This window comes from Uloborus diversus, chromosome 8 (assembly GCF_026930045.1).
Source record: "Uloborus diversus isolate 005 chromosome 8, Udiv.v.3.1, whole genome shotgun sequence".
In the NCBI taxonomy this organism is placed as follows: Eukaryota; Metazoa; Arthropoda; class Arachnida; order Araneae; family Uloboridae; genus Uloborus; species Uloborus diversus.
The window spans coordinates 59,155,851-59,179,992 of NC_072738.1; the positions used below are offsets into that span (position 1 = coordinate 59,155,851).

The window sequence follows — 24,142 nt, forward strand, 5'->3', positions numbered from 1 at the left end:
CATCGAAGATCGGAAAAAAATAAAATTTTTCAGCTTCAGTTTCGAAAAGCGTCTAGAGAGAGCCTCGAATCTTTCCACCGCGGAACATCAACTAAAATCGTATAAACTAAGTTTTCGAAATTTAATTTTGAAAATTTCCAAAAAGAACCCCCCGTAGCCCTCTACCCCTAAAATGGTCGAAGATAATCTATATTAGCGTTTTCAATTTCAATTTTGAAAAATTGCCGGGAGAACCTCTCCTCTTTCAACATCTAACATTACCAAACGTAATCTAAAGCTGCGGTTTTTTATTTTTTATTTTTTTTAAAATTAAAGTCTTGATTTTTGTTTACATTGTACATTTAGGTGCTGTTTTAATTCTATTCAAGTGTTTATGTTGAGAGTGCTAACCACACACGCAAGACTATGAATCTGTATTTTCTGCTTTAAAAATTAAAAAAATTAATAAATAAATAAAAAACACAGTAGACATTCTTTACAGTAAACGTTTATTGCTCAAAGCTTGAATTAAAATATTTCAAAACATGAAACATATTTTACATCTAACACAAATATTTATTTAGAAATTTCTGCTAAATAAAATCACAAACCAAAACTTATCTTTTCTGTTGCGATTTTGTGTTCAAAACATGATCTTGAATTTTTTCTTAGTAACGTTAATATCATAGACTATTTGTTGCAGAAACAGACTATAAGAATATTAGTTATGAAGTTAGATTTTCAAATCAGTTAGTATCAGTAGTATTTTGACCTTTTACTTTGATAGAGTTACTCCAAATTCATATGGGTGTTTCTAATTAAAACAGAAGCATATGTAAATCAGTTTTTGGTGAAAGGGCGTAAGTCAAAAATTACAATCGTTCTTCCCCCAAAAAATAAAAGCAAATTCACGTTGAGGAAAATTTCCACATGAAAGAACTTACGTTATGTTAATTGGTTTGTTGTGTTGTAATAGACACAGAAATGCCCTTTTGACACAAATCAATGTATCTATCTTCAAATAAAAATTTGACTTACACCCTTTTAATAAAAAGTGATTCATGTGTGCAAACGTTAAGTTTACACATACTTCAAAGTTGTATTATTATTTTTTAAAGCTCAGTCCTCTTCATTTCAACCATCAGTTGCTTTGAACAATTCGTGTAACAATTCTTCTATTAAACAAGTGCTTGTTTAAGAATGTAAGCATGAAGTCTGGTCATTCATTTCACTTTTTGCGTCCGTAATTTTCTTCAACCTTCATTTTCAAAATTTTTGCACAGGATATTACTCTTATTACAATTTACTTTGTGAAGTTAATTTCCACAATTTTCTTACAATATCTTCTTCAGCGAATGCTAGTTACTAGTTTTTAAAAGTTACTTGAGACAACATTCTTCTCATTAGATGAAGTAGGGAAATGTGGGGGAAGTGAAATAGAGGAGCAAAAAGGAAAATGAAAATATTTTCAAATTTTGCAGCGCCACCTATTTAACAATATTTTAACTATGTTCTTAAACATATAGTTAATTCTAGACAAAAAAATAAAAAAGAACAGCTTTAAAGTTCAAGATAAACAAAAAAATAAAACTTATTTTCCAAATTCGGTTAACATATAACAATAATTTGTGTTTTATCAAAAATAATTTTGTTAGTAAAAAACTATAAAATTTTAGTAATTAACATTTTAATAACCAGCAAAAGCTGGCTATTTTTTTCTTTGCTGTTGCAGCAGTCTCTCGGGAATATCTTCAGCCAGCGTTTGGGTTTCCAGCCATTTCTTCAACTACTAGCTGGATTGCAGGCGTAAATGGATGTGTCTATTACCTTTCAGGAATGGTAGTTTCTCTGATACAGATGTGAGCGTTTTTCTCTTAATTATTTCTACTCAGTTTTTAAAAAATGGCAATTTATTCACTGTAATAATTTAAATAAATCAAAACTATATTCTATCTTTTTTCTCACTCAAAAGTTAATTAATTGATTTATTTTGTTTACAACATAGTTTTTGAGCTTACCATTTTGCTTTTACATTTCCGAACGAAATGAAAACATTTTATCTTCTTTTTGTTATTTCCATAGAAACTCCTTTTGTTTCCACTCATTTACACCTCAATGAAGACAATAAATAAATAAGGCTCTAGTGAAATTATGAAACGCGTGCATCAAAATTCCATCGCTATTTTTCCGTCTCCCCTGCTAGATTCATTCAGACGGAATCGTCTTAACTTGGCCGATTGCCAAATTACATACAATCCGTGGTCAAACAGTACATCAGACAACTTCCCTTGCATTTGCGCAAGCTCTTGTTACTGCTATCAATAGTAATCTAAAGAAATGTTATATGGTTTCTGCTAGTGCTTAAGAACCCTTCTTATTCGTTTCTTCGCAGAACATTCGGTTGGTTCAAAAAATGTTCGATACTCTTTTTCATCATTTTCTTTGTGTGATGTTTTCGTTTTAGCAAAACCTTGTTACAACTATTAACAGTAATCTCAAACAATGCTATACCTTTTCTACAGGTGCTTCAGAATCGTTCTCATTCGTTGCTTTGCCGATCGTTCTGTTTCTTTAAACGAGTTCTTGTTATTCTTTTTCATCAGTTGCTTTAAGCAACGTTCATTGCCTCATTTAATCAAGCTCTTGCTGTTACTATCAACAGTACTCTGAAGGAATGTTATGATCATTTGGCTAGTACTCAAGAACCGATCGCTTTGCAGAACATTCTAGTTATTTGAATAAGTATTTGCAACTCTTTTTCATCAGGCAGGTTTTTTTTCACCATTTGCGATATTGTCACTGCTATCAACAAATATTATATCTGAAGCAAACTTATATCAATTTAGCACGTGATCAAAATTATTTTGCATCATCTGCTCAGCGGAACATTAGTCAACAATTAACAAGCGCTTGCTTTTCTATTGCAAGTTACCTTAGACAACGCTATATTTGCTAATGACTTGATTTTTCATAATTTTCTTCATGGAAAATTCATTCTTGTTGAGTAATTGCTTATTATTCTTCATCAATGGCAGCAAGAAACAATATTTCTTCTCAGCAAGACTTGTTATTTTTTTTTTCTAGAGTCACTTCAAAGAAAGTTTCTTCATTTGAAGTATTTGTTTGAACTACAGAATACATCAGGTAATAGGAAATTAGATTAAAAAATAAATAAAGTAAAATAAAATACAAGGTAAATATGACAACGTTTCAGCAGTTTACAAAGGCAACATCACCACTTTCCACGAACTGTTTCTTATGACTTTTTATTAGGGAATTTATGCACAAGTTTCTTCATTCCACGAAGTCCTTCCTTCTAGTAACTATTTTAATCGTACGAAGTCCTTCTTTCCAGTAATTATTTCATTCAACAGCATTTCTCCCAAGCACTTAATCATATTGAGAAAAGATAAATGATGTGAAAATCTGATAATCATTCTCATTTTTAACGTACAAATCGAGCACATATTAGATGTTCATGATTGCATCAAGCACACGTGGTAAGAGTGTCTTAATACTACATAGCAAAAATAACATGTGTTGTTGATTTTGGAATGCATTAAATACAAATGGTGCTCGTTGCATTTAACTTAATAGATGTGCTTGTTTCATTTTCCACAGCAGCCTTTTGACTTTTTGTCTTTGAGATCGCATAGTTGCATGGTAGAAGCTGACATCTGGAGGTCTTGATAAGTTGACATCGACCTATAAAATAAATATGTGACACATTATTTCATTCAAATGAATTTATTCAATAGCACTGTTTTCGTATGGTTTGTGCTTTGGTTGAGAGTGCACGCTGAAAGTTAAAGAGATAAACAAATACAGTGAAACATCGATTTTACGTTTATCAGGGGACTGGGATAAATAAATGTAAGATTTGGAAAATAGTAAAATACGGGAAATGCATACAAAGCAAAAACCAAATAGAAAAACTAAAGGGAAAAAAATGTGATACTTTTAAAAGATTTATATTTTACGAAAATAATATTATTATGGGACATACCATTTTTGATCATTTTAACAAATTTAGTTGCTAATCCGGGAATTTAGCTTGAAAATAATCCTTAACAGTCCTTAATATAACCGGATGAAGCAGTAGCATTTCTGTTTTCATATATTTAACTTTCAATGGCGGGGATCAGCTTTAAAAAAAAAAAAAGCACAAATGAAACATATTGCTTGTTTTTAGAACATTTTTTCTTTTTTTTTTTCCTTCCCAGGGAAAACGTAAAATGCGGCAAATTCATAAATAACATATTTTTATCCGGGTTAAATGAACATTAGTATACTGAAAAACTGAGGCATGATGAAAAAGTAATAATTGCAATTTCAATTAGAGTTTTTTTAATGACTGATCATGTGTTTTTGAAACAGTTTCATAACAAATGAAACCATGTTCTCCAATGCGTTCCTTTTTCAGTTGGACTCCCCCGTTCCACAGTAGAACCCCTCCCTCCCCTCTTTTAGGTGTAATTTGCATTGTCCTGTTCCATAATTTCCAAAACGAAACAAATTATTATATAATGAAATTGTGTATGTATCATTTTAGTTGTAGAGTAGCATCTTTTATCTGAACAATTGTTAAATCACAAACTACGGCAGGGTGGAAGAACCTTGACCGTAATCAAATAAACAAAATTTCTCAACATCTTTTTATTTAGGAGCACTTTTTTAAAGACTTTTCCCCCACATTATCAACTCAAAAAATGCTGTTTACAATATTTCTTAGAGGAAGCTTACGACTATGAGGGAAACGAAATGAAGAAAAATCTGAGTCGTCACCGACTAATTTCCGACAACGTTCCGGAATTTCCCAGCTTTCCTTAATTTCCTGGGAAAATCAAGTATCTTTGTCAAAAAGTTTCCTGAATTACTACAAGTTACCCAAATGCAGACGTCTCACTATTGTGAAAAATAATTTAAACACCAATTTAAAGATTAACTGAGCTTATTTATTAAATGTATCGCCTTCTACTGAATTCCGTAGAGTAGAAAGAATCGCAGTCGAGTAAGATACTTGGTACGAACTTGTGATTCTGATTTTACTTTGGCCATGGTCCGAATACTTAGTATTTCTCTTGTGAATGTGAAAGGCACCAAGCTGTTATTTTAAACCTATTTAACTTAACTGTAAAGATTCCTTATTTGGTCCAGAAACAAGATTGGCTTTTACCGGTTGGATTTCTGAATTCTGCTGAAAGATCCCATGATAGCTTTAAGAAGATTATTGAGTTTTAGTGAAAACGTTCCTGTTTTTGCAAGATATGTTACTGGCAGAAAATGGGCACATTAGTTGCTTAGAATCTTCCATGAACGTTTTTAAATTGTATTTAGAGTGTGTTTTATCTTTGGACATAAGCTTCTTTGTCTTAAAGATAAATAAGGTTATGGGAAGTTAACTTATTAGAATCCGATTTGGTGCATTCCCTCTATACCTGGAGGAAAAGTAACTTGGTAGCGTCGTAACGTCAGATTAGGATCTTCGTATAGCCTTCAAAATGCTACCAGGTTAGGTTTGCCCCAACTACAGAATCTTCTTACCTAATGAGATTAGATAGCGCACGCAGCACATTAGAACCATCCTTAGCACTCGCTTCCATGAACGTTGTATCACAATCCTAAAAAAAAAGGATTTTTTTTTAATTAAAATAAGATTAAATTTCTTATTAAAGAACAGTAAGTACAGTGCTGGAAAAAAAATTGCATCACCCTCGCATTTTCACAACAATGGGATTATGTGAGAAGTTTTGGTCGGCCAAGTAACGATGAATGTATGTGAAATTCCGCAAAACTTATGAAATAAACATTTAACAGCAGGAATCCGATAATTGTTTACGCAGATCGGGGCTGTTTCCAGGTCAAGCAAACTGCTGATCCCCATGGGCGGATTTATGGGGGGGCAGAGGGGGGCAATGCTCCTCCAGTTTTGGGAGGACTTTATGTAGTAACAACACATCTTCCAAATTTTTTTTTTTTTAAAAATCATTATTATTTTTCTTTTTTTTGAATAGTTCAATGAAAATGAAGAGGATAGTGAATGTCCTATTCTGATGGGAGAAAAAAAAAGAACTTTAAATACAAATAGTACAGCTGTCACTGGGGTGCTGAAAATATGCCTAAATTCACTATTTTGGACTGAAAACCATTTGGGCAAGTATACAAATGAAAATATAGGCTAAACGAGCTATGCATTCAGCTGCAACACTTATAATAATTGACGATTATTTTTAAATTAGAACCTAAAACAAAGGGAGCCCCCCTCCCCTATTTGCGCTAACAGAACGATCTGCTCGTTATGATTTGTTTTCTTTCTTTTCAGAATGTTTATTTTCAATTTGCGTGATTTCGAAAACTAGATATTTTGTGTTGTTAAAGACGATAGATTTTGAAGAACCTTCTGGATTCACACATTCAGATTGGTAAAATTATAAAAATCCTTTAACCGTAAAAACTGACGAACTTTCGTAAAAATTACAAAAATCTGTAGGTAATAGGGCCGGATTTGCCTATAAGATAAACAAGCTATAGCTTAGGGCCACTGCTTTGAAGTAGGTCCATAACTCGCAAAAATGTGCATGATTTGTTCCTTAAAAATGGAAAGTGCTCAAAAAAACTAATTTGATCTTCCAGTGCTAGAAAACCTTGAATATTTGGAAAAGTGTGGCTACAAACCTTAGATTTTAAATTTCTAACAAATGGTAGGGGGAGAAATGCCAAAATATGTCAAACTTAGCTCCTTGCTACATCATCAAAAGTGTAAAAATCATGGTTCTTACGCTTGTAACATATTACTTGAAATAAATTTTCGTGACTCACATGTTTCATATCTTGCTATTTATTTAATCCCGAATGCAGTATTTTGGAATTTCTTTTGTATTGATTGCTTTTATCTTGCTTCTACTGCATATTGTTAATCCGTTTAGACCGGAAAAAATGATACACTACCTCTATTCCTTTTCGTTTTCTGCACTGCTTATAATTAAAAAAAAAAAAGGTTGTTGTAATGAGAGAATTCTATAGTTTATTTTTTCTTTTAAACTTAAAATAGCTGTTTTGTTGCAAAGTTTGAATAATACTGTACAACTGTATAATCTAGTACTTAATTTCAGAGACTGGAAAGTGCAAATGAGGTGCCTTAAATTATTAAATGTTCTAAAATCCTTAAAAAGAATTGTCGCAGTATAACCTACTAGGGCTCTTGTGCCAAAACACCCAATCTAACCAACCAAATCTTGAAAATAATTAGACAAGTCTTTGAAACTCCTAAGCAAAGTGTGCTTCGATTTTATTTCTTATCAAGTGTATAAATTATGAATTGTTCTAATAAGTAGTATGTTACATATTTTCTAAACCTGTACAGCATTTCATTTAAAGTATTAACTTACATCACAAAACACATTTAAATCATAAAACTTAAAAAAAAAAACAAATTATTTGTCTTTTTTTTCCCGAGATTTTTGTTTCTCCAATTAACCCTTATAAGGCTTCAAAATGAAGAATTTTATATCCATTTTACAAAATTTCCTCCGGGGGAGAAACCCCCGGACCCCCTAAAATTGGAGATATTCTTTATCTCACTTAAAAGGGAGCCCTACGTCACTTTCTTGATACCAGTCACCTCTCTTAAGGTCAATTCAAAAAGGACAGCATGAAAATAAACATTAATGAAAACGACACACAACAACAACAAAGAGTAAAAGCCTGGCCTTATGCATCGCAGGAAAACAGACCAAAAAACATGGGGTGGGGGGCAATTTAAAATGTTGCTTAAAAAATCCTGCCCCCCCAGGAACTCAGTCCTAAATCCGCCTATGCTGATCCCATGCTCATTTTTCCATTTCTGAACCTGCGTGTGAGTTTAGAGAAAAACAAATTACTGAACCCCATGTCAATTTAAGTCTAATGGCAGGATAAAGGTTTTTAAATTGTTACTTACCAGTTTTGCTCTATGGCAAGGAGCAGAATCATCCTGGAAAATGATGTTTGGAACTGAAGTAAAGCGATTCCGGATAGTAGAAAGCGATTTCTCCTCCAAAATGCCAATTTACACCTGAGCGTTTACTGTTCCTTGCACAAAGTGAAGCCCACCAACTCCTTGACCAGAAATACATCCCCAAATCATCTGGGATACGGGATGCTTGACTGTGTGTTGAATGCAGTCGGAATGATATTCCTCTCCTTTGCGGCGCGGGTGATGCATTTTTTTTACCACCAATGTAAATGGTTTTACCGCATGCAAGTAGTAATGATTTTTCAAATACATCTATAACACAAGCGCTTAAGGTTCGACTTTGAAATATTGATAAAAGAAAAACCAAGGGACGCATACTACCGAACTAATTGATAGTTCATATGAAATCATGAAATTAGTTTTTCTGCAAAAACAGGACACTTTAAAATCCGCCACAAGCCAGGACCTTAGAGCAGGTATTAAAATGGAGGGAGCAAGTCCGATCATTGACTTAGCAAAAGCTGCCCCAAGGACCCCAAGTCACGTGACTCGAAAACGGCGAGTGGTTGGCTCGTTTTGCGTAAAACTAACGAAAGAAACCTGATTTCTTTCAATGCTTTGCTTTGAAACGTATCATGTGACTTAGGTTCTGGGTTTCATGAATGAAAGTTTTCACTCCCTCCATTTTATCTCTTCTCAATGGCAAGGACTGACGCTGTATCAGACATCGTTAAACGGAAAATAGTCCAACCACGTTTTGCATAGAAAGTTGGCATGCGGCCAGTATAGTGTGACCGGTTAATATAATCCTAAAGCGACCTGTTAAGATAATCAAATGAGTTGGTCTTGCAGGTTGAAGGAGGATGTCCTTGCTCATTTGTTGTGGTAATATCCTTTTGAAATTTGTGAATTAGGTCTGTGATCACGGTCTTTAAAATGAGATGGAAATTCTTAGAAGTAAACTTCTTTGAAGTTACTACAATCATTTCATTACAACGTGGTTAAAATTTGCGAGGTAGATACTGCCTCTTCCCAAACAGCTAACAGACACATCGTCTTTCACCTAGAAACAAGATTTATAAATTTTTATTTAATTCGTGGTGGTACTGTTATATGTGAAAAAAGAGGTTGAAAAGTTTTAATCGTCTTCAAAGCCACTGTTTGTGGTAACAAAGTAAATTATTTTCTGCGATATCAAGAGAAGAATGCTCTTCTTGATAATGTTTCTTTTGTAGATTTCACTGATACTAAGTATTTATGTACTGTGCTTTGTACTTTTTCAAGTATCTTTCTTTCTTTGATGAACCAGATAAGTTTGGTTATGCACTTTTCGTGCTACACAACAATTTAACACCTTTATTAACTCTAAAATTTTAATTGTTCAAAAAGTGGAGGTGGTCCACAAGACTGGTTGATGTTTTATCTTACTTTTGCCAATTTTTCCCCTTGCTCTGTTGTGATGCACGTGGCTCCTGATTTGATAGCCACCGCTCTAAGGTCTGTTTTGTTGGCCACAATCATCAAGGGTATTCTTTGCATTGCCGCTTTCTAGAAAAAAAGTAAACGCATTTTTAATCAAACAAAAATCAATGCTAATCATAAGTGAAAGGGAAAAGCTTACTTGAGTAATCTCTATGAACTATTTCATTTATAGATATAAAACAAACATTTTTTTGCAAATTTTAGAAGGCTCAGAAGTACAAAGAGAAAATATACTGCTAAATTGAATCTTAAACAATTTTGGGCATGAACTTACTAACTTATTAGTAGTACCCACAAGGCAGTGCCCGTGCTAAGAGTTTAATAAACGCCGCCTGCTGAGTCATTGAAGACACTAAAATACTAGAACACTAAAATACTAGAACGAAAAAAAATCCCTTTTTCTCATAAAAGTAAAGAAGTTGATTGAAATACGCAGTACGAACGGAACAAAATGGTATTTCAAAAAAGCGAAAATTCTATATTCATACTACTACTGCTATTTAGGGAAGAGCAAAAACGGTAAAAGTAGTATCGCTGCGGGAAATTTATCAATTTTTAAAAGTCATAAATACATCTATCCAAAATTTTTACTAAATTTATAATTTTGAACAGCATGAATGACTTTTGAACAGCATGAATATAGGGAAGACCGGGGCTAGTAGTGGTATTTTCGTCAATTTTGAGATTACGGTGAGGTTTGAACTGATGCGGAACATTTAGTGCATCGTATCATTAGAGTAAATCATGAGCGATGTATTCTAAAAACAGGTATCAACATTTTAAAGGATTTTCATGACATAAAATGGAATTTGCGTAGCGTCTAAGTTTGTCTCAACTTGCCTCGTAGCGGGACTAGTAGTGACATGCTTGAGGCACTCTGTGATACACAAAAAAAGCGTACAAATAAGTTATAACATGTACAAATTACGTACGAAATGCAATTAAATGGGATATTTTAAGTCAAGAATTAAAAATAATATTCATTTGTAATGCTCTTAACACAAAAAAGGAACACCTTCATGTTTTCAATAACTCTTTAAATGAAATGAAAATAAAATAGTTAAATTGTTAACACCTGTGAACTCTTTTTTATAAATACATTAAAAAACTGTGCTAAGCATGAAAGATAAAACGTAGACTAACACTAATTTTTGGCCGCATTAATCTTTGACTCAGTAACATGTGTAGGCCCACATCCTACAGGCCGATCTATTTTTATAATCACTCATTGTCATCGCTTGTTTCAACATCCGATCTGCTGTTGATGCAAATAAAATAAGATTTCTTTCTTTCTTTTTTTTCTTTTTTTTTTTTCTTTTTTTGGTACATTTGACGTGAGAGCAGTTTTTAAGTGTCATGCATTGTACCTATAGTCTTCTATGGGTTCAGAAATTTTGTATTGCTCCAAGCAAACTAGACATAATCAATGTTTATCATTTTCAGAGCTATCCGAATCTTTCTTCTTCACTTTTTTTTAATAACGTTGGTGTAATTTTTTGTGCACTATTTAGGATTTTCGTACAGTTTAAGTATTGCTTTTCCTTTTTCAATTTGTTACTTGCGTTCTCTAGCTTTTTGTTCTGCTCGAACTTTCTCTTTAGGTGCGATTGTTAGAATGACATGTTTTAAAACATTTACGAGCGGAATGCATGCGTTTTCGATTTCCAGCTTTAGGTAGCGTCTTTTTTCTATAAAACATACTACAATGCTAATGTCAGCTGCTTCGCTCGCGCATGCGCTCCGACATAAATTCAACCACTTCAATGGCGGACGACGAAAATGCAACGGCATTAAACTTTCACATTGAATGGCGAACAAAATTGGATTAAAATTCAACATACTTGTATTTTGGACAAATCCTCAAAATATTGTGTATGTACAGGCATTTAATCATAGTATAACATTTAGGGTTTTTCAACATGTTTAGTGTTTTTGGAGTTAGAATGAAATGTAAGCTGGCTACTACTCATTGCTTAGTTCTCCGCTCTAAACATCTTTCTGTTTCTATGTTGTGTAATAATATATGGTGTTACTTGCTTGTAGTCTCAAGGATTTTTTTGATTTTCCCCAAAAATGTTTATCGTTCACTGTTAAAACTACAGGATGCATTCTGCACCTTTCAGGGGAGAAACGCTTGTTCACCAGCGGCACCCAATACGGAGCCGAATTGGCACCTCTAAATAGGGTGAAAAACAGGCACCTTTTAAAAAATAGGTAGTCGAGGTGCAAAAAAAAGGAACCTTCAGAGAGAGAAACGGCACCCTTACTGTAGATAATCCTCCTCCCCTTCCCCGTATTGTGACCGTTTTTGAATACAGTTGTGTATTTTTTTTTTCTTTTTTTAATAGTTTTCTTTTGATTGATGATATTCTACGTTTTGCATACTTTTCACATTGCATGAATTCAGTACTGGAAATGATTAAAACTTGTAATTACAGCATTTGATCATGTTTCAGAGTTTTCAACATAGTTAAGAAGTGCTCATTGCTTTAATTTATCTGATAGTGCTCTAACTCAGTGTTTCTGGTGTAGGTCTCTTTTGACTCATGGGCCGGTAAAAGCAAATGAAAAACTCTTCGGACCAATGAAATCTTAATCGTTTTCTTACAAATTCATAAAATAAATAATAATAACTCGGGGGCCGTTAAAAACGTGTGAAAAAATTCGGCGTTCTGATGAGTTTTTTTTTTTTTTTTTTTTACAAAGTAACGTTAAAAGTTAATAAAACAATAAAGATCTACCCTTCACTTGGTACCAAAGAGTTGTCACAAATGTGTTATAATTTACAGACGAGTAATTATTTAAATAATGTGAGAAATTATACATTTATTGAAACATGACCGTGTCGAAAATGAAGTATAGAGGTACTTATGAATTATTTACACGAAGAGCCAAAAATATTCTGGGATATTACAGTTACGGAAAAACAAACTCTCTACATAGTATAAAATGAAGTCCCCAAAAAGCGTCTGTGTGTTTGAACTCGCAAAACTCGAGAACTACCCGGCCGATTGCGCTGAAATTTCCACAAATTGTTCCTTTAAGTCCTGAAAAGGTTTGTAGACCAGTTCGAATAAAATTCGATGACTAGTTCTTTTTTTATTCCAATTTATGTCCAATTTTTACATAAATTCTCAAATATGGGGGTGAAAAATTATTTGCATATATTAATATTACATATCGTTAGAAAGGGTAGAATTTTCCGCGTTCTACGAAATTTGTTAGAATGCTCTAACTTTATTACGGCGGGAGTTATTTGCGTTTTTAGCTCGAATTATTTTAGGCTTAGCTGAAATTTAGACACTACTTTCCTCACTAAATAAATCAATAAAAAGTGAAGGAATTGTCCCACAGCTTTCTTTTTGACGCCATTGGAAAAAGCAACCTTTTTTACTCCTGATCTAACTCGACCTATGGTCGAAAAAATAAGCTTTTATCTCGAAAGGAAAAAAAGTTATAAGCCATTTTAAATCAAGTTTAAGAAATCTCGATTCCATTCAAATTGTGAACCATTTTCTTTCGCATTTTAATAACTTAAACTTATTTTATTTCGTATTTCCATGGTTACGCATTTTAAATCCATCTTTTTGGATTTAATTTCTTAAAAGTAATTTAATGTCTGTCGTCATTGTTTGGAAGGAAAATCATGACGGTTTTTTTTATTTATTTATTTTTTACGCCTAATTGTTGAATATCCGTCACTTGACGCAATTTTTATTTTCAAGGTGGACCGGACAAAGCCGGGGAACGTCGCCAGCTAGTCGTTTCATAAACGTTAATCAAGAGTAACAAAATAAAATGCACAAGAAGTTTTTCCATAGTTTAAAAACCAAAAGAAACTTTCAACGGTATCGAGACATTAACCGCTAACAGGAAATGATTCAAACACTTGAATGAAAAAGAGGAAAAAAAAATCCCAGACGAAGAAAGATTTTTTTTTTTTTTTTGCTGTTTACGTTTTCGCATGTGGTTACATCCTACGAAGCACAAGAATCATTTTTTGTTCTGGTCCTCACTTGTTGATTATTGATAGTTTTAGCTGGTTATTTTGGTGATTAAATGCTGCCTATCGAGTACTCAAGAAAATAATGATAGATATTTTTGGTAGCGTTTTGAATAATGGAAATTTCACGACAGTAACAATAAACTGAACCTAAAACGACAGTAACGGTAACTGAAAAGCAGTAAATGCACTTTTAAATACTTTTAACTATGTTTGAAAGCCCTAAAAGCTACAAAGTGATCAAAAGCTGTACTTACTTGTTATTTCGGATAATTAATCCTAGAAAAGTTGTGTTTTAATCCAATAGTGTACTTCATTCAATGTGAAAGACACATAGATGTCCACAACCATTTGTCAGCCATATTGAAGTGGTTGAATGCATGTCTAAGACAAAAGCGCATGCGCAGCAAGTCTTTCTATGATTGCATGTTCTTTTGGCTCCTCTGCTCTATATCCTGGCCAGTATTGCACCTTACAGTACCATATATTCACTCGTCTGGAACCCCTGGACATAACAGTGTTGGCAACACAAAGCTCTTAATAAGTGTCCAGAATAAAAATTCAAAGACGTTCCAATACTCTTAGAGCAGAGACACTAATAAATGTATACATAATTCTTCTCAATAAACTAACTGCGTAGATGTAGTTAATAACAGAAAAGTAAAGGCAAAAAACTTTTCGAAAAAGAAATCTATGTTTGTTTGTATTGTTCGTTCGTTGGTGTTATTGCAAGAAACGAATGAAGTGTCCACGGGTTTACTTTCTATTTTCTCTGATTCCTGTTACCAATGCTTTTCATGGGGTAAAATGGGGGAGGTAAAATGGAGGTAATCTAAGACCTTATAACGGACGTTGCAAAGGATTAGTAAACAAACTGGAAACTTTTCATTCACTACTAAAGTTTTTAAAGTTTTTTTTTTTTTTTTAAGTTATAGTCTAAAATTTTAAAAAGATTTCAGAATAAATTTAGTGAAAAAGGAAAAGGAATTTCCCAACACAATCTCAAGTATCACAGTCAAACCCAGATATAACGTTCTTTTCAAATTATTTGCTTTTGAAATAATTCTCTTCCTTTCCTTGAGAACATTTTCCATTAGAAAATTGAAGTGTAGTATACTTCAAAATAGTACAAAGTACAGGTTGTTTTCTCGACAATAATATCACGCAATAACATAGAAACAGCTTTTACAGAATTCTAGGGGACAAAACCTGATGCTCACTGTTGTTCGCCCACCCCCGGAATTGCGTTCGATCGTTTCCAGATAGGAGATTGCATTACGTGCAGATCGGATGGGCTGCGGTAACGAGGTCGGTGGTAAAGATAAACGTTAAATAATGCAGTTTTAGCAGATTATTTTTCATTTTATATTACTGTTATTTAATGGGCGTTTTTATTTATTTGAGGGCGCTTTTAAATTTTAATGGAATTTTTAGTAGTTTTTCGTGGCTTTATTTATTTATTTGGTTAGGTTCAGATTTTGGTTTTCCCAAGCGTATGTTTCCTTTCCAATTCCAACTCAAAAAGAAAAAAAAAAACTTTTAAGTTGAATACTTGAACGGTGGAAATCCTCAAAATACTGTTATTTGAAATTTTTCTAAATTTTAATATCCACAGTTTCATGCTCACTTACACTGTAAAAAAGAAATCCGAAGCCTTACTGTTAATATCCTTGGAACGTTTCGGGAAGTCACAGGTTTTTACCAATTTCCAGAAAATAAAATAAAATTCTGGAAAATAAATTCATTTGACTTTCTAGAAAAACATTATAGATTACGTATTGTTCAAAGCAATGAAAACACTGTGCTAAGCAAGCTCAGAACACATCAGTGTCTATACACTCTCATCATAACCTAACATTTTATTTTCCAAATTATTTTTAAGTTTCCATCCACTCGACTTTCCAATTGTCTCAGTTCTTCGTCTTCAAAGCTTTCAAACAGAAATCAACTATTGCTATAACAGCTGATATCATCGAGAAATATTAAAATTTACTTAGAACTGGAGCTCGAAGTCCAAAAATTTTATATTTCCATAGAAAATTGACGGAACAGGTACGAATGTTAGCTAATAAAGGAATTTAAAAAATCGTAAGTAGAGTTTAATTTTTGCACAAAGTTCACTGACAGATTCTAACAAATATACTAAGCATGTATATTTTTTATTAAAATGCACACAGCTCTCTGTCGTGATGATCAAAGTAATGAAAAATAAAAAATACTAATAAGTATACTAAGCTCGCATATTTATTAGACTCTGCATTATAATTTAAAGCAAGCATATATGAGTATACTTAAAAATATAGTAAATCTTACAAAATACAATTATGTACATAACCAATTCACTGTCCGTTTCTGTTTCTATGATTTTTACTAAATATGAGTATATTGCTGCCAGGGCCCTATTAAAATACTGGGAAGGCCTAGACCATACCGCTTTCCGGGGGCCCCTGTAATGAAACATTACGATTCTAGCCGTTGGCTAAAGCTGTTTTAGCAATTTGGGGGCCCCCAAAAAAGAGGGGACTGTAGGGCCTAGTTGGTCTATTCAGTAATCAGGCCCTGATTGCTACATTTCTTTTTTGGCTAAATATGAGATTTATTTCTCAGTGGAGTTACATTATATCGCTGTTCCAGTGGAGTATTGACGTAAAGTCAAAATTGATTGAAATGAGTTATTGTAGTCACTGGGTCCAAACGTGGTTACTAGGGTGTCCCAAAAAAAATGAAAGTCGTTTTTTTTAAAACGCATACCCTCTTATTTTTTTCCTTTTATATCAAAACCGTTGTAAAAAAAAGTTTCATGCAATTTGAAGCACAGAAACCCGTGCCGACTTGCGCTTAAAGGCCTAAACGTGTAAATAGCACGTGTATAGCGACGTGATACTTTGCGAAGCTCAAAGCAGCTATAAATAGTGCACAGAAAACAAATGAAAACAGAAAAAAAAATTGTTGGGGGGGGGGGTGCTTAGTCGTGGCAATTTGCAAACTGTCAAACGTGTCAGTACGAATACATTCCGGTCAGCGAGCGCTGTATAGTTCTTTCATAGGGAACGAAACATGGCAGTGGAATTGCAAAGTTCGAAAAAAGAGATATTTTTAATAGGAGTCGCGTAAAACATCAAATTAAGGGCTTGAAATTTCCCTCTAACGGACAAGTTCTGTCTGTTTTGTTCTATGACATTCGAGAAGTAAATTTAACCATCAGTAAAAGTGCAAATCTTGCTATTCGGTAATGCATCATCTTTTGGGAAAAGGCACGCATTCCCACCAAATCGTTGCCAAATTTTGTGAATAAACATAAAAACCTGCATCAAATTTGGAGAGACTTACAAAAAAAAAAAAAAAATGCAAAGAAACTGCAAGAAGTATTCAGGCAGGGTCAACAAGAATTTAAGAGTAATTTAAACAATTTATTCAATATTGCACATGCTGATGCACTTCGGTTAATCAAAATAGAGGAAGGTGGGATTTTCTTGCAACTCCAAAGAGAGCCCGGCCGACGTAGTCACTTTAGATGGAGTGGATAAAAGACTGGCCGACAAAGAGGAAAGGGCTCGACTTTGAGCTGTCAAAGAAGAAAACAGGCGCATTAGATACGATTCCGCTTCAACATCCTCGGAATTGTATGAACCTGTACAAGAAGATTCCTCTTTGAGCTTTAGTGAAAATATTAATTCAGAAGATTTCCCTGAAACATATAAATCAGTACCTGGAACAAGTTTATCAGAACCTGGAACAAGTATATCAGAACCTGGAACAAGTATTCCAGAACCCGGAACAAGTATTATCAGAACCTGGAAGAAGTAAATATGTAATGAGGAACGATTTTATTACTCCAAAGTCAGTTGCTCCATTGGATAGGTGTCCAAGTATACGAGATTATGTGTTTATTCTTGAAGCTACTATTGACACACTTGGGTGTAACATTGATGAATTTCCCATAAGTAAATCTTCAATTCAAAGAATTCGAACCGAAAAGCAGAAGGAGCACGGAGAAAGAATAAAAATTGGCTTTCAGTACGAGGTCCCATATGTAGTGAATTTACCTTGGGATATGAGACTGTTGCCTGCTTTGGGTGCTCAAAAATCAAAAGAAGATCGCTTATCAATAGTTATTTCATATGGATGTGACGGAACAACTCATTGCTGAGTCTAAACTGAATAATTCTACAGGAAAAAAACAAACACAGGCTGTTTGAAAGGCAGTTTTAGATTGGAATCTCGAAGACAAAGTTAAAACTCTCTGTTGTGATACTACAGCTTCCAAAACAGGTCCTTTAAGTGGTTCTTGCACTTTTCTTGAGCAAAACAGTTGATAGCGAAATGCTTTCCCCTTTGCTTGACTCCTTCATATGTATGAACTGATCTACCCCACTAAAATACAGTGCTATGGAGGAGCTGCGGAGTTGTTCCGAACTGTATCCAAATTTGGAAAATTTATTTGGCTTTTACCGTGCTGAACTTACTAATATTACGGTCAGGGCTGACTATCAAGAGTTGATGGAACTGCCTATCATATTTTTAAATGGAAATACAGAAAATGAATTTAAAATAAGACCACCGGGAGCCATGCACCAAGCTCGATGGATGGCTCAAGCAATTTACTCCCTAAAACTATTACTGTTTAGTTCACAACTCAAATTAGATACGAAGGAAAGTCAAGCATTGTTTGATGTCTGCTTGTTTTTAGTGACAATATACATGAAACCATGACTTCAATGCATTTTGGCAGTCAAAGCACCCAAAAAAGATTTCTGCTTTTTGAAACAAGTGTACGAAAATGTGGACTCAATAATCTCAAAAGCTGCTCTACAAAAATTCATCCAGCTTTTATGGTATGGTCAATAATATTTCTCCCTTGATGTGAAAAAGACTGTCTCAATGCTTAGAGCAGTAAACTATGCAGCTGAAAGAGCGGTAAAAATGATGCAGGACTCTCATGGTTTGCTAACAGCTGATGAGGAACAAAAACAGTTTGTGTTACGTTGCGTTCACGAGCACCGGAAGCTCTATCCTGACTGCAAAAAGCAAACATTCAATTAAAAATATGTTCAGTAATGTTTCTTGTAGTTTAACATTGTTGCAAATATCTGCTTTAAATAAATTGATGTTGAGTGTAGTAAGGAATTATACGGTTAGCAATCTTTCCACTGTAGTCGCCGTACAGGATTTCAGGTCCAACTTTGACCTCAAGTCGGCACGGGTTCCCGTTATTTTATTGCAATAAAACTTTTTTCTCATGTTTCTGAGGTAGAATGGAAAAAATTTGGAGGGTATGCACATTCGATTTCAAAAAAAATTTTTCGCCATTATATCTTGGGACACCCTAGTGGTTACCCTACAACCCCTTGAAAAGGACAGGCCGACTTATCCGACATTTTGGTCCCAAGACCACATTGGATCCAACCTCGTTTCTAGTATTTATCAATACGTTATAATATTCGTTGGTTATTATGTAGTGAAACAATTGATGATAAGTTGAGTAAAATGTCAACTAAGGTTAATCTAGAAAGAAAACTTAGTTCACAAATTCAACAAAAATGTATCGAGAAATACTTACTGTAATGAATCTCATTTTCAAACATTTTTTTAAAAATTGTTTTAATTAAATCGACTTCATATACAGAATAAAATAATCAAACAATACTTCTAAAGCTTGGGAATCAGTTTTCTGCAACGAGGCTTTTGTACAAATACTAATTTTGTCGCCCAACACTTTTGAAGCTAAAATGTCGATAAGTCAGCTATTCAGTAAGTTACCGCCATGTAAGTCAGCTATTCATTATATATTCCACTGGAACAGCAATATGCACCACCAACCATTTGTGGCTTCAAGTTTCTACGTGACTGATAACGACGTAACATCGGGGTTTGACTGTTCCTCCACCAAGTGCGATTTTAAGAGAGAAAAACGTGCAATTAGGCATTTCATTTGAGGGAGTTAGAACCAAATAGATAGGTTATGGTTACCCTTCCAGAAGAAGAATTTTCCGCCATCAAGTTGTAGAAGCACGATACCTACAAGACGAAACGCTAATATCAGTTCAGAGCGTTCCATCATTATAAAACCGAGTTCTAATCTTAACTAAGCATCAACAATTTGTCACACGATTAGCTCTTACGCTTGATATTTACAAATTCAAAACAGATCCAAACGTATAAGATTAGCTGTCCCCCCCCCCTATTTTTTCACAATATTAAACGGGAACTTTCCACATTTTTCTTGGAAAACTCCTGTCTTGCTGCAAATAAAATCTGAAAATTGCTAAAATCTATATAAGCACTATTATTTTTTACATATGTGGTGATAATTGTAACAAACGTTTGCTTTGTTTTTATTATTATTCATCACATCAAAACTAGGAAACTTGCACCCTGAGCGTGGGTAGGTTCAAGGCTTCAAACAAAAATGTGAGGGAGTAAGCTAAAAGAAACGGATAAAGCTTGTTTTTACATGCTCTTTCGACCTCCAACTATCTCTATAGTTGGGGCAAACCTAACCTGGCAGCATTGTGAAGGGTACGTAGGTTCTAATCACTGCATTACGACGCTGCCAGGTTAGGTTTGCCTCAACTGTAGTTACTATTTTATCTTTCCATCCAAATGTTCATTTGTTCATCTGCTAAGATTTGATTCTTTATACACTGTAAAAACGATTCAGAAACGTTTCTGGAAAATAATAGGCAGCAGATGTGCCCACTTTCTGCCAGTTACATATCTCGCCAAAATCAGGAAAATTTTCCGCTAAAATTCAGTAACCTTCCTGAAAAATCCAGAAATCTTCTCACTTAAAGCCGTTGTGTCTCTGGAAGTTCAAACTTATCTCTGGTAGGGATAATATTACAGCTTGGCACCTTCCCGATTTATCAAGACAGTGCCAAAAGCAGTACTGCAAGCATGGCCATATCTAAGCTAGAATTGCAAGTAGGTATCAAGCATCTCACTTGCTTGCAATTCTGGCAACGCTACGAAGTCCATACTTATTCGCTCCCTTTGGGAGTTTAATCAGCATGGACGAGCCGTTTACGAACTGAAGCCGATACACCTTATAAATACTCTCAGTTAATCTTTAAACTGGGAGCTAAAAATATTTTTTACAACAGAGAGAAGTCTGCATTCGTGCAACTTGTAGAAATTCAGGAAACTTTTTGTCCTTGATACTTGATATTTCCAGGAAGTGGATAAAAACCACTGAAATCCCGAAAGGTTACACGGAAATAGTCAGTAATGTTTCTGAATTTTTTTACAGTGTACTGTTAAGGTATAGGTGTCATTGGAAATACAAGATTGTAGGTAATATTTTATTGTAGTTAGTGATTGCAATACCGGTATACCGGAATAACGAATACCAGTATTTCGAGCTTTTGTGCAATTTTGAAGTACCGGTATTTGCTGAGGTAAGATACCGGTATTTGTTGAGGTAAGATTCGGTATAAGCTGAAAATAATAAATAATTTTTAGTTTAACTTGTTTGACATGTACTGTTATTTTCAACGTACAGGGTGATTATAATTAAAGTTCCACTTTCAAAACGCTGTAAAAATAAAACCACTGGTCAGAATGACGTCAAACTTCAACAGAATATCATCGAAGAAGGGGGGAACTTGATGGCCGAAGAAAATAAATAGTTAAAATTTTTATCAACAGATGGCGCTGTTAGCATCATAATTTAATAGTGGTCGACTACAAATGACAAATAAACCATAAAATATTACCTAAGGTGTAAACTATACGTTAAAACACCGTATTAATTAGCGTGCACGCGGGTACAGGTGTGACACTGTTAGTTAAGTAAGCCCATCCAACACGGCAAGGTCATATCACATCGTATGGGAAAAATCGGTTTTTAATTGTCCTGAGGCCGAAAACCGCATAAAAAGCATCAGTAAAATTCAAATCGGTCTTTAATTTTCGTGAGACTGGCGCAAAAGATGTTCAGTATGATGCACCCCGTTTTCTGTAACAAGTTGAAATCGAGAAACAGGATGTTCTACGACTGATTGAAGTGTTTCCGGGTCACGTTTAGAATGTGTTGCGCGATGCATCCCTTCAGCTCAGCAAAGTTTGCAATCGGACAAGAGCTTTCAGATAGCCCCATATCCAGAAGTCACACGGGTTAAGATCAGGGGATCGGGACTTCCAGGTCTTTTATTGAGACAGTCATAGTGAACTTCTCAGATGCGAAATGAGGGAAAAAAACGTGTATTTTTCGTTTTTACATCAACTTTAATGAGTCGTGCTCATGACAGGTGTTTTTATTTATATACTCTAACACTTGCAGCGCCATCTATTGCTAAAAATTCCAACTACTTATTTTTCTTCTGCTATACGTTTTCCATCTTCTTCGAGAATATTCCGTTCAAATTTGAAGTCATTCTGACCAGTGGTGTTGTTTTTACAGCGTTTTGAAAGTGTAACTTTAGTTATAATCACCCTGCATATTTCTTTTTTGAAGAGATAGTACCAATATCAATCTATTGTTTTACAAAATCGGCTTCAAAAACACAAATTACCAGAGTATCAAATAAATATAAGTAGAAGAAAGATTACAAAATGATATTTTCATCACTAGATGATGAGATGAATTGCATTTTCATGCGTTTATGTACCCATCTTGTTTTTATTTTTCTCATTTCTATGATCACTCACTTGTCCTTTTGGAAAAGTTAATTTCAAGTGTAATTACGACTGTATTTGTACCATGAACAATTTATTCCAGTTATTAATTGCATCAATACTTTATGATTATGTTTTCAAAAATATTTGTCTCAACTGCACTGAATTTTGAGAAAAACATTTCGTGTTAGTAAAACAAATGGTAATTTGTCGGTCACTGATACTAGTTTAGCGTCCTGTCTCGCTATTTAGCTTCATGCTTAACGACATAATATTTAGCAATTATAGATTACCTAAAAAATTGGCCTAGAGGAAAGATATAATCAACTATAACATATTTTCAGATATTTACACAATTAAAGAATATTCTGAAAGAAAACGAAAACGTTTAAAATAAACTAACAAAAGATCAAATTTAGTTAAGTTCATCGTAAATTTCAAACGAGAGGGTTAATGAAAAACAAACAGAAACCTATCCTGATCAAGAAGAAATCATTGAAGGTAATTTTATTAGTGGAAAAGAACTGTCTCTCGAAGATAAATTACAACTAGCTATAAATAATAATAATAATAATACAACTACGCACAATACAAAACATACACCGCTCACACACCAAAAAAAAAAAGATGTATCCAAAATCAACACGTAAGAGACCAAATAATTTGAAGATGAAGGACTTCAAGACAGTTAGAGGAGGTGTATCTCGCATTATCAACAATACAATCGACCTGCGTGAACTCAGACAGAATTTTCAGCTGCAGGAAATTTGTTCACTAAAATGAGTTTCAGGCTTAGGGACGATTCAATAGATGCATTACAGCTATTGTCGATTTTTAAATGATGCCATTCGTTCCTTCATTTTATATTAGTCAGAATATGTTTTTTTTTTTTTTTTTTTTTTCATAAATAATTCTTTTTTTTTTTTTTTTCACAAAGTAGTGAAATATGGAAACAAAAAAAAGTATGATGCTGATCTTTTTTTTTTTTTTTTTTTGAGAAATTTCTAATACTGGTACTATTACCGGTATTCCGGTATCACGTTTTTTAAATACCGAATATCGGTATTGCATTTTTAGTCCAGTATTGCAACCTAATTGCTGTCGATTAAAAACGGTTGAAATAAATTTAAAAAACAAACAATTAGTACTTACATCAATATCTTCTACCCAATTACGTACATTCAGAAAACTATGTTCACACGTGCAGTCATACAAGAGCATGACACCATCCGCTTTACGGAAATAGGATTTCGTAATGCTTCTAAATCTGCGAAAAAAGAAGCAATATAAGACGTTTTCATTTTGTTAATGATAACACTGATTATGATGATAATAATAATAACGATAACATCAATTACAGATAGTAAAATTTAGAGACATTATTATTGTTATAATGATAATTGTTGTGCTAATAATAACGATATTGATAATGAACGATAACTATTATGCTGCTATTGAAGAAGATGATGATAAGAATAATAATGATAATCATGATGACGTTTAATGATCGTATTTGTTTTGATTTGTGGATGATGATAATAATGATAATATTATTATGAATAATAACCAAAATTTTCTACGGAAACACGAGCTTTCTTTATATAGCACTGTGTTTCAAATATAATTTTAAAACTTTAAACTAAGAACAAAATCGAAAAAAATGAAATTAGAATAATTGCCTAATGTAAATGCTCGAAGAAAAAATAATTAACCCAAATAAATAAATTAATTAAGTAAATAATTTAAATAAAAAGGGCGTCTTAGTTTATTCGTGAGAAAGAATGGGATTTAATAATTTATCAAGAATCAAAGCATGCAATATAATCATTCAATTTAATCTGCTTGTCATACAAAATTTCTGTGAAAAAGCAAAGGAATTTTTATGCTTAGAATTTTTTTCGATGTTTCGTAGGGATAAAATTGTATTAAGTATATTTTTTGTTCCTTTTTACACATTGAACGTATTTAATGTAAGAAATATTGTCAGAGTCCTCCCCCCCCCCAGCCCAACACACACACAAAATGGAAGAGAGATTCATTAGTTGTCCTCAGGATTTAAAACTCGTCACTAACTTTCGGTTGACTTCGGAATGTTGCAGTAATTTTTT

At 33.6% G+C, this 24,142-nt stretch overlaps 1 protein-coding gene across 2 annotated transcripts in view; it reads right to left on the reverse strand.

Moving 5' to 3' along the window:
* Window positions 1-479: 479 nt before the first annotated feature.
* Window positions 480-24,142, reverse strand: part of LOC129227225 (ras and EF-hand domain-containing protein-like) — a 135,523-nt gene continuing 111,860 nt past the window's right edge. Inside the window, exons 15-19 of one of the 2 annotated variants that reach the window (XM_054861733.1) lie at window positions 23,187-23,301; window positions 19,389-19,436; window positions 9,362-9,481; window positions 5,524-5,600; window positions 1,025-3,684 (exon numbers count right to left, since the gene is read on the reverse strand). In XM_054861733.1, the coding sequence (XP_054717708.1) occupies window positions 3,588-3,684; window positions 5,524-5,600; window positions 9,362-9,481; window positions 19,389-19,436; window positions 23,187-23,301 (457 nt within the window). In that variant the 3' untranslated portion in view covers window positions 1,025-3,587. Of the gene's footprint in view, window positions 3,685-5,523; window positions 5,601-9,361; window positions 9,482-19,388; window positions 19,437-23,186; window positions 23,302-24,142 lie in introns of both variants that reach the window. The other variant, XM_054861734.1, reaches the window with a different exon arrangement.